Below are 16,362 nucleotides of genomic sequence, written 5' to 3' on the forward strand. Positions count from 1 at the left end.
ATGAACAAAGATTTGCTCAATAACTTTTAACACTCTCTGTCTTTTGACAGTACATCATTCTAAATTATCAGTGCTTTTACTAAGTTTGGTAACATGCTGCTGTTACAATGTCAACAGCAATCATATGGCTACAGCAGAAATGTTATGCAGGGTTCCCAAAATATTTACTGTAACAAAATGTTCAGCAACAGAAACAATTTGTACACATGAGTGGGCAGTATTGACATCCACAGTGTAATACAGAATCATACCTGGGTCTTCTCTGTCCTGGTTTTCAATGAGAGAACTGGGATGTTCCACGTCATACAGAGCGGTTTCAATTCTTGCATTCAGATGATTTAACAAGTGTGAAAACAGGGCAAGTGTGAAAGCAATGGATGCTGACACTTGCTCAGAACCTGAAATGGAAAATTTTTGATGTCAGAGATCTTGTGTCAGGCTATAATACAAGATGCCAACAGCATGTCCATTTTAGCCCCTTCACCAAAATGGTTAAGCCCAATCGTATTGTTTCTGTGGTAAAGTAGGACTTCTAACGCAGGAAATGGGGTAATGTTCTCCTTGTTTTTCCTTTGTACACACATGTAGTTGCAAGTTTAACCCTTTGAGTGCTGTAAATTTTCCCACCAAATTTTTAGTTCAAAATTTTACCAATTTCGATGAATTTTTGGTAATTTTTTGACAACTTTTGACCAAATGGACGTCACTTTTCAAAGGCTAGTTTTTGATCAAGACTTTGGGGAACAAGTCATTGACAATGACACAGTCCCCACTTATCAATGGGTACTTTAATTACAAGTCCTCCGAGAGGAAAGAGTCCTCTACATTAATTAGGTCTGTGATTAAAAATACTGCGATACAGATGGGGCTTAATGGCCAAAAATGAGTTCCATGGTGGTGAAAACATAAAACCAATGTAAGCCGCCATACTAATTACAAAACGTCATTAAAATGAATCAATTAGTACTTAATCAACAGGATGCTGCCAAACATTTTTGCATCCTATCCTAACACTGACAGATTATCACCGGTACCATATTTCATAAAGTTTGATGCAGTACTTTGGACATTCACCCTGAAAACAAAAATCCATTATGTAAATGCAAACTAGCGATTACTTTATATATATAAATGATACCACTAAGTGTCATTGATTTGTATTTACAACACTATGAGATCAAAATCTGTACCGAGTTTCATCAAAGTTAACGCAGTATTTGTGGATATATCACTCTAATTAGGAAAGTTTATTACATATGCAATTACAAATTAATTAACTTGACACTGATAAATGTCTTTTTCAATGTTAAAGCAATGTGAGCTTAACATCTGTACCAAGTTTCATGAAATTTGATGCAGTATTTCTTGACATATCAGACTAATTACGAAAATTCAATAATTGACATGATACTGCTATATGCCGTTAAACAAATTGATGTGCATATGTATGACATAGGTCAATGTCCTTGTGCCAACTTTGAATGATACTGGTGGAAATATGTCTGAGTTATAGCTCTGTACATGAAAAAATTGTAACAAAATGGCCACCAGGCAGCCATTATATTGCATTGGACTGTGAAACCGATAGACATGCATATTTATTACATGATAGGTCAATGTCCTTGTACCAACTTTGAATGATACTGGTGGAAATATGTCTGAGTTATAGCTCTGTACATGAAAAAATTGTGACAAAATGGCCACCAGGCAGCCATTATATTGCATTGGACTGTGAAACCGATAGACATGCATATTTATGTCATGATAGGTCAATGTCCTTGTAACAACTTTGAAAGAAATCAGTTGATACATATCCAAATTGTCGCTCAGGACATGACAAAATCATGACAAAATGGCCACAAGGCAGCCATATTGCATCGGATTGTGAAACCAATTGACATGCATATTATGACATAGGTCAATGTCCTTGTACCAACTTTGAATAAAATCCGATGATACATGTCTGAGTTATGGCTAAGGACATGAAAAAATTGTACAAAATGACCGCCATGCGACCATATTGGATCATATCGTGAAACAAATTGACATGCATAAGTAAGATACCAACTTGTACCAATATGTACCAACTTTGAATAAAATCGATTGAGACATGCCTGAGTTATGGCTCCGTACATGAAAAAATCGTAACAAAATAGCCGCCATGCGGCCATATTGGATCATTTCGTGAAACAAATTGACGTGCATATGTATGGTATAGGTCAATGTCCTTGTACCAACTTTGAATAAAATCGATTGAGACGTGCTTGAGTTATGGCTCCGTACATGAAAAATCGTAACAAAATGGCCGCACGGCGGCCATATTGGATCGTATCACAAAAGAAAACAAAATATGTATAACTTATGAAGTAATCCTTGTACCAAGTTTGAATGAAATCGTTCAAGGCACCTCTGAGATATCTGCTTGAACGGACGGACGCACGCACGGACATGACCAAACCTATAAGTCCCCCCGGACGGTGTCCATGGGACTAAAAAAAACTCAAAAAAGCTGTCTGGGTTACATTTTATAAAGGCAGCAAATATTGACTGTAGCCCTCTAGGGTTAACTAAAATTGATACACACATACTTTCTCTTTCTAAGTCATTGACTGCTATAATTTCACATTTGTCAAATTTGAGGAACACTGCATCAAACAGAGGAGCAATCAGGCGACGACACCACCACACACTAACCTTTTTCTTGAAGTCTGTGTATTGTAATCAAGCACATTACGACAATTTTGAAGACTAGATCATCCGGGACATACTGCTCCTTATCATCTTCTGCCCCACGGATGGTTGGCATGATTGGCTGTTCTCCATTGGCCTGGGTGTAGTACATACACAGGTTGAAGTCATGGAGAACCTTTTGGCATACTTCGGCTATTTCTGCAGTGCTTGGCATTGAGTCTGGCTGTAGAATGCCCACTAAATACATGAACTGGATTAAAAATTTCTTAATGTCCTTGGGTCTGGGAAGAAAATTGATGAAGCATCTGTTAGATAATCACCACTGACATTCATAGGAAAATACTACCTTTTTAATTTTTTCCCTTCTTCTGAAAAATCTTTGTCATAGTTATGCGTATTCCCGAACTTCAAACAAGCAGACTTCTGAACAGTATTGCGATCATTCCACAGTATTTTATTTAGTGATATGTACATGCCTGTATTTTACACTGAAAAGGATATAAGATCTTCCAATTCAACAAACCTTGAGAAATATGTAAGTGTTATAATGCATTATCTACAAAGATGTGAACTCACAGTAAAGAGTGAATACCGCCCTCAACATGTACATGTGCACGTAAAGCATGCACACACCATGCGACTCAATCACAGCTCTGTGAAAGCAATGGCTGACTTTGAAATGTTATTTTGTAACAAATAGGGTACAAATTGAAGATTCCAAGACAAGAAATTGACCTCTTTAATCTAACAATTCTCTGGTGCTCAATAAGCTCAGAACCCCCGTACATTATACATTTTCTGAAAGCCTAGATATAGGGAAAGATACCGGTATAAAAGAAATGAAGCACAATAGAACACACTACCTAAGAAAGCAATTATATATTTCAAACCATAATATGATTGCACGTTTGGCATCTTTGCTCATAGATGTAAAATATCTTATCAGGAAAACACATTTACTAGTCAGTCTAGCAGTCTTGATGACTTTGATAAGCACACTTTAAAAAATATATAGTAAAATGTTTATGTTCCATACATGAACGTACAGTTCAACTCCAAACACAAAAGCTGTAAACAGTTGCAAATACTATCAAGTGTAATTATCATAAAAATGGTAATATTAATCAATAATAAATAAATAAACTATGAGAAAGTTGAAACATTGTTTTGAAGGAGGTCACGTAGTCAAAACAACACCACACACCTACACGCATTCCACTAACTGTCCAGAACACACCATTTGCAACTGTGGTTTGTGCAGATCTGATGGTGTTGTTTTGACTATGTCTGACCTCGTTCCAGACAATGTTTCAAACTTCGCTGTGTTGATTTCTTTTTGTTCGACCGGTATTAGCACTAGACGATATTTACACCTGATAGTGTTGGCAATTCCTCAATTTAGATAGTATGTATAGTTCCCGACGCAAACCACTGTATTTTCTTTCTTCGTAGAAACGACAAGACATGAAGAAAGCTTACCTTTGTAAGTCAGGCGGCAAGTCTCTGGGATCACTGTCTGGCAATTCCCGGAATTTTTTCCTGTTCTTTTCAAAGAGTCTCTTGAGGTTTGCTAGGGCGCCTTCAAATGGACTGGAAGTCATAAGGCTGTGAAAAGCATGAAATACTGTCATTGCACGTCACAAATGTTGAAGGTACTTCTGCCATGATTTTTGCAACCAATTTCTGTCCCTCAAAGAAGTTTTAGTGATTTGAATGCTTAGCAAATGAAATAAGTTGTGCGCTGTGCTAGTGATTCAAAAAGTATGGGTAGAATACAAATCGGTAGTATCGTTCTGTTATTTCTCATTAGCACAAGCTTGCACACAACCTTCATAAAGTTTACAATGTAATCTGCACAATGCCAAGGCCACACCTGGGAACTAACCAGTCAGAATGAAGTAAAGCTTGTATCTTACTATCTGACATGATGCTTAATATCATCAACACTCTGATACATATTGCAATATAGGGCATAAGTTACATCGGCTCATGTCTCATGTCAGGGAGCCTTCATGATCCTAATGAAACATCTGGTGATCAACCAATCAGGACAAACTATAATTCGTATCTTACCATCTCATGTAATGATAAGCAGCATCACAGCTCTGATGCCTGTTGCCGGATAGAGTACCCAGCTGGTTATGTGGCATGCCCATGTCTGGGTCCCACACGATGGCTTGGTGGTAGTAACGTTCTGCCAAGACGGTACTCCGATAACCATCCAGGTCTTGTTGATAGCGAGCTGCCAGGGAGCAAAAATAACAGATTGACTCCCTCATTGGCTGCACAAAGCCTTTCACACTTGACTTCTGGTACAACAATATGCTTTACATGACAGACCTTCACTCTTTAAACCCTTTGCACACTGTTCAGGGGTACATCTCTGCATGATGTTAAAGGTCACCAGGGGTCAGGGTTCACAGAATAAAGGTTAGGTCATTCAAAATCATCATAAAAACAACTGTACCCAGAAAATTGCTGTGATATGTACTTTTCAAGTACAGAAAAGGTCAGTGAAATGTACCTTGTATATTTCTGCTGGATTTAGTCAAAGCAACTCTGTAACTGCAAAGTGTGATTAAATGTATGCTACGCGACATGTTATGCTTCAGAGGTTTGCCAAACTTAACCTGATAGGTCACAGCAAATGAACCTGGTATGAGTGTTTTCATTTTCAGCCAGACAAATTAACAGAATATTTATAAACTATGGCTGGCTATTGTAAAAGTGAATTATCCACTGATATTACAAAATCAATGCACAGCATGCAATGGACACCCAGGTATATTCATAAGTGCTATACATCATCTACCAAATACAAAGTGCCTTGATCATAGTTAAACATGGAACAAGATAGTCTACCTGTAAGAAAGTTGGCAAAGGATGTGGAGATATGGCTTTCAAGTGAATTTGTAAAAAAGCATTTGTATGTCTCACTGAAAAAAGCTGGTGCAATACTTTTGATTTCAAAGGCACAATTTGGACATTTTACAGACAGAATGGTATTGGAGGATTTGGTCAAGTGTACCTCTTAAGGCAACGTTGATCCTTACTTTTTGGGAACTGGCTTGACAAGCCAGACACTCTCCCAGTTCAAAATCATTGCAAAGATTGGACTTACCTAGATCACCTAGATAAACTAGGCAATGATGGCAAGCATTCACTGCCCATCCCTTGGCTAACGGTTCATACGACTTCTTGGCATCTTTTTTATCTGCAAGAGTGCCAAAGACGGGAAGTACAAAAGGAACCACAATCAATGCTTTGTTTACTTTGCAGTACATAATTACATGTACTTTATATGTGTCACAAGAGATTGGGAGCTGCTAAAGTAAATATATTACAGCCATAAGATTTATCACATCACATCACATCACATCACATGTCAAATCATATCACATCATATTACATCATATCAAATCAAATCACACCACACCACACCACACCACACCACACCACACCACACCACACCACACCATATATCTTACCTGAATGAGTCTGAGTATCAGGTACTGTAGTCCAGTCAATAATGTTCTCAACATCCACATCAAACTCCAGCTGGACCTTGTTTATGAGATGGTGATAGTAGCCCACACCTGACATGAGGTGTGTGCGATATGCACATTCCAGGGCACTTCCAGGTCGAAATTGCTACAACAAAAAAGAAATTGATGATGTGAAATGATAGAGGATTTTATACAATTCCAGTCAATACAGTATTTTAATACTGCAGCAAACATGGTTGAATATACATGTACGTAAAAATGCTGCTGCTCTAATGATCACCTTGTCATATTACAACTACATTAGTGTGTATATTCATTTATAACATTTTCTGATCAAAGTGTAGTGTGTTGCTTAAACAGGAACTTCCCCTACAAAAGCCAGATTATCGTAAATCTATGCAAATGTAAAAAACCACGCTACTTTTTGGTTCCAGAATCCCATAATTTTGCTATGTTTCAGGCATTCATTGTCATCGAATCTTGCATATAATGTCTGTGAATATATAGCGACCAAATTCGAGTTGAAAATAAACTGAAAAAATGTTCCCTTTTTTGTCAGAGAACGCATATGTTTCAAAATGTGTTCCCTGTACGACCATTTGATCCCTCTTTGCATATGTCAGTCACAAAAGTGCCCATCATGATTATTTAAATTTATCATACAGTCAAAGCGATGCTGTGAGAATTCAAAAACTCCTGCCCAGTGTATGCAAAAGGCTGCGTCATCACTACCCCCCCCCCCCCCCCCCCCGTTGTGCGCCCACAATCCTGTAACTTCCTGTTTAAAAATATCAATCAAAGAGAGAGAAACTGACGACTATTTTACATGTTTCATCACTAAGTTGCCTGGTTTATAATTTCTTTTGCTCTGAAATTGCCTCTAAATTTCTTTGAAACTTAAAATATAACAATATCAATTTGGAAACCATCATATTGTGTCAGGTGGATATGGTGTCAACAAAGACATGGCATGATTAAAGGGCCCATGACATGCCCAGTGTTCTCCCCAAAGCAATTATAGAGTGGTGGCCGCCACTCTTTAATTTTTGGTAAACAATAGAAACTCATTACAATAACAATTACATTTATTGTTATGCAAAATAACCACCACTCTACCAGAAACTCCTGGGGAGAATGCTGCATGCCCATTACAACCAAATGTAAAATCACTCTTTGGGTCTTGAAGTTAGCTTACGTCACTGTCTTGCATTTCGTATCGACCCCCTTGTCCAGATAAAACGCAACTAAAAGTTGCGGGTGGGCATGTACCCCTAGCCCAACTCGTTCGACTTTTTTCGGCTTTTCGAAGTTGAACTGACGACTTATCTTAATACGGGCAAACAGTCTTTCACACCTCCGCAATCTCATGTCCGTAAGGGTGTGAAGCAAGGGCTTCATTAGCCCAGAACGTACACCCAGCGCTCAACGCGCGAGAGAACATTGTAAGCTTAGTTTTTAGTTTGCTATAGTGACATGGTCTTTTCTGGGAGATCACCAACGGTCACATGTCGCTTACGGCCGATCGCCTTGCCGATCGAGTAAATTAAAATCACTGAAATTAAAATGACTTGTCAAGCTATCTGATTAGGTGTACCATGGAGGTAGCATCTGCTACCTCCATGGGTGTACTATGCTTTCGTGTCAAATATGGGAAATAAACATTACAAGAAGGATGACAGTCTATGTCTCATTCTCATTCATTGGGAAACATTTGTGCGGCAGGAAGCTTCCCGTCTCTTCACAATCGTGAACGGTAAAGACGGCGATTCAAAATGGCAACCAGACAACGCGGCGACAAGCTTTCTTTGTTTTTCTTCATCAAGACATGTACAAAATAAGCCTAAAACATCACTTTTTGCAGGATTCGTTTGCTCTGAAGATGCACGGGAACATGGGTCGACTGCACCATTTGTCTCGTGCTCCAAGGAAATGATAGTTCTGTCAAAGGTCCATGTCCAACACAGCTATACTCAGAGTGATAGTTTTGGAAAGGGTATAGTGAATTTCGCCAAAAGCCGTTTCATAAATGACGAGCACTACGAATTCTTATTACCATACCTTTTGAAACTTTTTTGTGTTTATCCTCAAACTGTTAACACGATGGAAGTGGTATTTCGGGGTCAAGTTGCAAAATTTTTGACCCTGTGTTGAGTCCGTAGTAATCGGACTGCTATCGCAGTAATCGGACGTCGTATTTGGAAAGTGATTAGGGGTTAAATGTTGATAATTTGAAACTTCAAAACCCTGATTTTCATTTTCGATGTGTTTCAAAAACTGAATGTAAATATGTAAATATTGAATTGAAACACTCAGGCGCGGGATTGCTCCCCTTTTTATAAAATAAATTAAACCGTGAAAAGTTCAAACTGAGACTGATACTGTTTTATTTCATACAAAGAAATGAAACGTAGCATCATCGTACTTTCAAATCTGTCCTGAGCATTCTATTGCTTTGTCCACTCGCACTTTGTTCTTCAGAATCAGAATCTGACTCTGATTTTGAACCACTGGTCTCAGATGCCTGGGGTTGCCTATGCGCCTTCAAGCTAATTCCCCTTTCTGAATTCTGGTCAACACTGTCCTCGCTGGAAGCAACTTGATAAGTCCCAGCAGCTGGACCGCCTGTGTGGCTTCCTTGCCAGTGTTTACTGGGCGTCTGTGAGCACTGTTTATATAGCTGACTTTGTTTGTGGTCTAATTTATGCAAGAACCGCTAAATACACTTTTGTGATAATAGCGAGGTACAAATGACGTCAATTGTACCTGTTGGTCAATATGCAAATACCGCTGCCTGGCTCGGGTGCGAAGAGGCCCCCTGATCACCAGGCATGAAAAAGGAGTCAAATTTCGCCCTTCGCACACATCTTTCCGAACTGACACAATATGCAATCCATAGACGGTCCCCTAGCTGAGGTTTTGAAGGGAAAAAATAAAAACTTTGGAAATCATGTCATAGGCCCTGTAAAGGACCAGTAGTTTAATTTTTTATGGTTTTTTTCACTATTTTTGTTTTACATGTTAATCACAAGTTCTTGTTCTACTTCCCAAAACATGTTGGAACAGCAACCATTTACCTTGTTAACACAGCATCTATACATGTAAAATGCCCCGTTTTGTTTCTATTTGGATCACAGTCCAGAACAGAATTCATGTTTAACATTTTGGATGAACAAACACTATCAGTGTGTTTACCTTTCTGTTTTGTTTGACAATCTGAATGACATCATAGAACACTTTCCTCCACAGCAGTTCTTCAGCTTTTCTACCGTAGCTTTCCGGGTTCAAAAACATCATTTTTTCACAAAGCTCCTTCAACCTGGAACAAAGAAAGGGAATATTCACAGAAATGGATCTCAAAAAGACTGATCAAATGCTCCGACCGTGGAATCTGTAACAAAGTGGCTGTATTATATAGAATAAATTTACAAGAACATGTCAATCACAGTGAGTCAGTGGTCATCCTGCTAAGTTTCAAAGAAAGCAATGTGCACAGTCCAAGAAATGGCTGGTAAATCATAAATCTACCAATGGAATACCATAAGTCTATCTTTTTCAATTCTGGACTCTCTATGATTGTGATTACTGGTAACATTAATACCTGATTCTACTATCATCAGTGCGCCCTCATAGCCAATTAGACATGCCACTGATTTCTAGGTTACACTCTCTGATTCACGAAAATTTGACTCAAGCTCAGAAATTTTTACCTGTTCCTGGCACCCCCAAATTCTCTGTAGACAGGTCTGAGCTCACCATTGAAGACAAGGGATCTGGGCCAAAACCACTGTGTTGAAAGGGTTAAAAAGTAAGAAAATATCACCAACCTGTTTCTAAGTGCAATATTTTCCGGTTGGAATGCATCTTTGTATGCATTCTTTCCTTTTCCTGATCCTCCACCTTCTAGTCTTCTTATGGTATCCAATATGGACCTGTCCAGCAATGTAAGAATATGTTCATATGTCAGTGGAAATACTTAAAGAAACAGAGTGGGTTTTTTTTTAACTACTTTTTTCATGAATTTGTTGTTGATATGAAAAGCAGTTTGTGTTGTTTGACTTCTTGAATCATGCTGAAATCCTGGTAAAGTGCGCACAACCTCCACACTGCTAGCAGCCAAACGAGATTAAACATTCAGTGCAACATTTTACGGGCTGTACCAAAAAACCAAGCTCTGTACGCAACTTACTTTCACCATATATGGCTGAGCATACACTGTTAGGTTTGGACCTCATGCAAGCTTTTTGTAATGAAATTTTAATTGCCAGTGCCTTTCATATAGGTAAGGATAGCAATTTTTTCACTTACACTGTGGCAACGTACTCGGAGAAGAGAAAGTCTGAATGGGAAAAATCTATTTTGTTCAGAGGTCACAAATGAAATCATCTGTTTGAGTTCAGCAGAGTGGTAATTTTTGAAACTTTTGCAGTTAAGTGCCATTGTCATTTTGTAAACTGGGTGACTTTATGCAAGTATTCCATGTCTTCTTGATATCATAAAAATGTCAAAAGAGAGCGGCTTTGTCCCTTTAACATTAACATTGGCATTTTTAATATGTTTTACTATTTTCAACTGGCTAAAACCTCTTATTTCAGTCTCCTTTAGTTTCATTGCACTATATCTCTATTTTGTATGGTTCACCATTTTTCAGTGTCTTATTTCATTTTCATTTTTTTGATTATGGACTTCAAACAGTCGTAATATTCTATTTTTATTGTTCAATGCATGAAAATCAATTAAAATGGATGCACTAACCAAGAGTAATACTGAAATGCAAAGTTATGAAAATATCTTTGATAGCATGCCAAAAAAACAGACATTATAGTTGAAGAAAGCTCTGCACAACTATGATCGATTCCATGTCTTATATTATATGAAAAATAGGTAGCAAAACAACCACAAGATTGCATTAGTGGTCTGTTTGGTAACTGGTTGTTTTGGCACCAAGTTGTTTCAGCCTCTCAATATGCGGCCCAAAGTCATTTCGGCTTCGCAACCCAAGACGTTTCGGCATCCCTGTTTCAATTTTTTTTTCAAACTGTTTAGTAATTGACTGACACGTCATATTCGTAAGCGTGACCTTTGTGTTCTGACCAGTACTTTTATGTGCATTTTGTGTGACTTTTGCTGTGCTGTTTTGGCACCGCTTTCAAACGTTTGCTGTGTCGGCAGCTATTGCTATCGATAAACTTGTGTCACAGATTTGAAAACGATATGAAGTTTTTTCTTACGGTCTCTTACCATGTTCTCACAAAGATTAAAGCATGTACATGAATAATTTAATAGTTGACACTATACTTTTTAGTACTTTGATTTGTAACATTACGCTCCAGCACTAGTTCCCACAGGTAGCCTTCAGCAGAGCCGAAACGTCTTGGGTCGCGGTGCCAAAATGACTTCGGGCCTGAAATTGGGAGGCCAAAACGTCTTGGGCCGAAACGACTTGGTACTGAAACGTCTAGAAACCATCTGTTGAATGAAGGTTCACACATAGCCCATCTGCTGGGGAATCCTCTTCAGAGTTCAGGATTCTAAAATTAACAGCTTTAATAGTCCAAATGTTTATTTACTGAAAGCGCTCCAAAACTTGACACAATCTATAACAGAACCTGCCCCCTTCTGTTTTTACATACTCCACAGAAGCGGTTCAAATAAAGGCCTGAGTCAAGATAAGTGGACATAACATTTTAGATGTGAATTAAACAGTTTTCCAAGGGGCTTCTGGTTAGTACTACCCAATACTTAAACACTGACGACTCCCTAGGTCACTAGTAATTACTGCGAAATGCATTATGTGTCAACAGATTGCCAAATAAGTATGAATGGAAGAGCCAAGCTAATAGTAATATACTATCATAATCACTGTGTATAGATTTAACTTCATTCTAAAATCGCGAGAATATGCACAGTATGCAGTTCAGGAGTTTGACATGACCCAATTCAAGGCCTAATTATTTCGAAACCATTATTATAGGGGTTAAATATTGTCCTGAGGTCAAATGTTGTGTCTACAAACTGGGTCGACTCATTAATAATGGAGCAGTTCAGATTTGGAATGCACGGTATGGCCCTTTGGGGAATTTTGGCAGTAAAACGTATTAATGAGAACTTTTTGGGTTTAAAGGATACGCTTCTCTGAAGTACGTTCGAAAGAGCCGTGCAATATTTTTTTTCGTTATCAGTTTCACTATTCGAGCCCTGACTATTCTGTATCTCGGCAGCTGTGTACTTTCTGCGTCCTTGTGGGACATGTCATTGGTCTGTAATGTTATTGCTAGCTGTTGCTTATCCCACGGACACCATTTATGCTTAAATTAAAACTAATCAGCATATTTGGTCACCGTAGTAGCATGCTCTCAGTACGGATCTATGGGTTATTCTACAACGCGGTGAGGGAAAATGATGCAAAAGAACTACAAACGAATGCTGCATTCTGTCGCGTACATGACATATCATTCAGTCACGAGACGTAAACATACCGATAGGTCCGTTTTGTTTGCTGTAATTTTTCCACATCTGCTTTGACAGGTGGCTTCGTTTCACTCTTGCTCATTCTTTGTGTCTTGAGTTTCAAGACAGTCACATTTTCGGCTTAATTCAACGGTAATTTCGTGAAACCTTGAAGTTTTCTTCCAATCTCACAATCACAGTTCGGTGAAACCATCCGCCATCTTGTATGAATGAAAGGTCATAGCCTAAATGTATAGGGGACTATGATTGGCTAAAGCTCGGAAATGAAACCAATCAGCGAAACTGTACTTTCAATCACCTGTGACGAGTTGACCTCAAAAATCAGACTGCCTCGCTAGCGAGAGGCGCCCTCTTGAGTTTGTCTAAAATATTGTTCGTATTCGTTTTGATATTTTGATACATAAAAACTCATTTTTCACATTCTTTCTCTATTTTTGATTTGGTTTTGTTTTTTGTAGGAGCAAAATCAATGGCCGTCTGAAAACAAGTTATTTATTTATTTATTTATTTGGTTTTTTGTTTGTTTGTCTATTTGACGGGTCAACAGGCTCTAAGGCCCAATAACAGACTCCGAGAAAATAAAAAAAATACAAACAAACGAACAGTGCAATAGTAACAGACAAAACAAAAATAAACAGAAAGAATTTGAAATACAATATGTACTGTATGTATACAAAGAGTGGACCCTCAAAATAAAATATCTGGACACTAATATCAGTAAAAACAGTATTAGGTTTTTAGCGAACTAAAGACCACTATGTCCATCCTGAGCTATGGACATATGGACAAACCCAGGGACATGTTTGTATTTATTCACCAGGAAAGGCATCCTAAGACAAGCAATTATTAATATCATATGAAAGTTTGGCCAGACGTTCTCCAAGCTTATCCTTCGGACGGGACAAAAGTCATTTTCAAGTGGGTTTGAAGTAAATATTATATGGTAAAACTTCTGAAATCTTGGTCAGCGTTTGGTCATCATTTGAATAAATACACACTTCGGCATTCAAATACGTGAAATCAATGCAGCCTCCGTAGTGCAAAACGTAGGGAGCTTTATTGTTATGGGGATTGGCCAGAGGAATGGGCCCGGGGGTCATATTCTGAAAACCTATCCTGGGAGCTGTTAAAGTTGCAAATTTTATATTTTTATGAACGCAAATTTACCAGCAATGAAAAGGACAGAAACATGTAAAATGAAGGAAAATATGTAAACTTTTAACAGCTAACTACTTTCACCAGAAGTTTTCAGTACTTTGCCTTATATCCATTCAAGAGGTACTACATGAAGTTAAGTGCGAAATGCCATTTTTCATTTTTGTTCCTTGTATCAACTACACCTCAAATTCCACTTATTGATAGAGCCTGCAATATGTAAATCACTGTCGAGTTACCTCCAAAGAGTAATGTAAGCAAAATACATATTGGCTTTACGGGCATATTTAAGCTGTATTAGTTGTTGGTAAACAATGAACACTTGGCTTTTACACAAATCTGTAGTTGATACAAGAAATAAAATATCATAACCGTATCTATTTCTATGTTGCGATTGCCATGTTGACAATTCAAGTCATTGAATGGCCTTGCTCTCCTTGTTTCATTTTGTGTCTTTCATCACATTTCGTCGAACACCCGTGCTGCCAGTCATGGTAATGTTTGCCTTAAATTCTACTACATACAGGTCAAAATTCTTTCTCTTTCGATTCTGCGAGTATATGGAGTAGGCCTTCACCACCCCCTCTATAAGAAACAGTATTTTATGATGAGATTCACAAAACGATTGTTTAGACTTTGATTTAAAGATTTCTTTTTGTGATTTAAATAAGATGTCATTCTTATTGATCTTGTCCACTCGCATTTTCGTATTTTTTTCTGTTTCCATGCATGTCCTTCGAGTTCTTGGAGGGCGCTGATTAAAATTACAGTTCAATTTGTGACTCAGACTGTACCCTCTCCATATACATCGAACAAAGTTGAAGTTTTGACAAACTAGCCTTCTTATCTACTATGATCTGCGACTTTTTAAAGACAGAATGCTCCTCGGAGACAGATATTTGGACTCTCAAATGTTTACAACTACCGTTTGTGTGGGATCATATTGAAGCTCTTGGAGTAAATAAACCTTATGCCGTCTTATTTCTATGAAAATCGAAAATTTAATTTTCCTCATAGCCGTTTTGAATTTCAAATATCGGTTAATTTACGTTATTTTATATAACAATAGTGCCAAAATTTGTACAGTGAGCCTGATTTTTATTCTAAATTTAATATGAGGATGGTCGAAAGTTTATCAGAGGAAAGTTCTAGCAAAAGTTTGTATTCCAATTTAAGGTATAAAGTCACCTGTAATCTACATATGCCCATATATGGTCAAAGTGGCATTCCTTTGTATTCAAAATGCCCATGTGGGGGTGCTGTTTTTAAAAAGGTAAAGTTCGCAATACATGTAACTGAATAAGTTTTATGAAACTTCAAAGGATAGCTATGATATCTACTTGTTATTGATAAAAGTTAGGGAGATTTCATTTGGTCTCGGAAGGAATGGAGAAATAAGTGAACAGATGAAAAAAGAGCAATGCCTTGGCTAAAAAGAAGAAACTTTTCTCTTTCGGAATCACGACAAAATGCAACCACTGAGCGTTGTTCTCAAAATGGTGCAAACAGTAGGAAATCATTAGAATTATTAAAATTATTAAAATTCAGGGACTTTTTCAGCAATTTCAAAGACTTTTGGAGGTTCAAAAAACAATTTTCAAGATATCATTTTAGAATATATTATTTGTATTTATCATTCTAAATATAATTTTTACATTATCAAGACTGATCATATTGTTATTTTTGAAAAAATGTGGGTGGATTTATTAATTTCCAGGACGAAATTTCATTTTCTAGGATTTTTCCAGAACTTTCCAGGATGCTTTAAATTCAAAGACTTTTAAGGAGCGTATGGACCCAGTACACAGATGTGCTTTGCGCATGTGCATCGCTACCTATGTTGTGGTAACATTCATTGAAGCTCTTAGCATGCAAATTTTCGCGCATAACCATCGCTGTATTTCCTGTCACTTGATTTCACACTGGTACAGTGGTAGGTTTCATTCATGGCTCAGTAAAACTGCACTAGTTCACCTTTAAGGTAGAATGCGCGTCGAAGACATATTTTCGGACTCTCAAACTCTTGCAACTTTTTTCTTGTCTATTATTATTATTATTATTAAAATTGTTTAAATTGCACTACACATACGTCTCAGCGCATTGTAGATTGCTGGATAAAATCATTTAAAAAGTACAACCACACAAAATTAAAACAGAAATTACACATAAAACTACACATAAAACTGAGTAAAAAGGTACATTTTCAAACTGCGGTTAAAACTATCTGCACTTCTGGCGGTCTTAATTTCAAATGGCAAATCATTCCATAGTAAGGGTGCACATACTGAAAACGCTCTCTTCCATATGTCTTGTTAAAGTTGCCACGGGGCTGGGTTAAACACAATTGTCACTCGATCGCAGGTCTCTCACTGGTACATATAAATCTAATAAATCTCTCAGATAAATAGGTGCATTTCCATGGATAATTTTGAATGTTAGCAAGAGAATTCTAAATCTGAAGCTGGCCTCTACCGGTAACCAATGTAAATCTTTGAGTATTGGTGTGACATGATCAAATTTGCGCGTACGAGAAACTAACCTC

General features: G+C 37.7%; 1 protein-coding gene across 1 annotated transcript in view; it reads right to left on the reverse strand.

Moving 5' to 3' along the window:
• The window catches only part of LOC139121492 (nonsense-mediated mRNA decay factor SMG5-like), a 95,575-nt gene extending 82,689 nt beyond the window's left edge, over positions 1 to 12,886 (reverse strand). The window contains exons 1-9 of the mRNA XM_070686395.1: positions 12,674 to 12,886; positions 10,022 to 10,126; positions 9,390 to 9,513; positions 6,180 to 6,342; positions 5,813 to 5,905; positions 4,765 to 4,933; positions 4,171 to 4,296; positions 2,695 to 2,972; positions 252 to 398 (exon numbers count right to left, since the gene is read on the reverse strand). Coding sequence (XP_070542496.1) covers positions 252 to 398; positions 2,695 to 2,972; positions 4,171 to 4,296; positions 4,765 to 4,933; positions 5,813 to 5,905; positions 6,180 to 6,342; positions 9,390 to 9,513; positions 10,022 to 10,126; positions 12,674 to 12,747 — 1,279 coding nt within the window. The 5' untranslated portion in view covers positions 12,748 to 12,886. The remainder of the gene's footprint in view (positions 1 to 251; positions 399 to 2,694; positions 2,973 to 4,170; positions 4,297 to 4,764; positions 4,934 to 5,812; positions 5,906 to 6,179; positions 6,343 to 9,389; positions 9,514 to 10,021; positions 10,127 to 12,673) is intronic.
• Positions 12,887 to 16,362: the final 3,476 nt, after the last annotated feature.

This window comes from Ptychodera flava, chromosome 21 (assembly GCF_041260155.1).
Source record: "Ptychodera flava strain L36383 chromosome 21, AS_Pfla_20210202, whole genome shotgun sequence".
NCBI lineage: Eukaryota > Metazoa > Hemichordata > Enteropneusta > Ptychoderidae > Ptychodera > Ptychodera flava.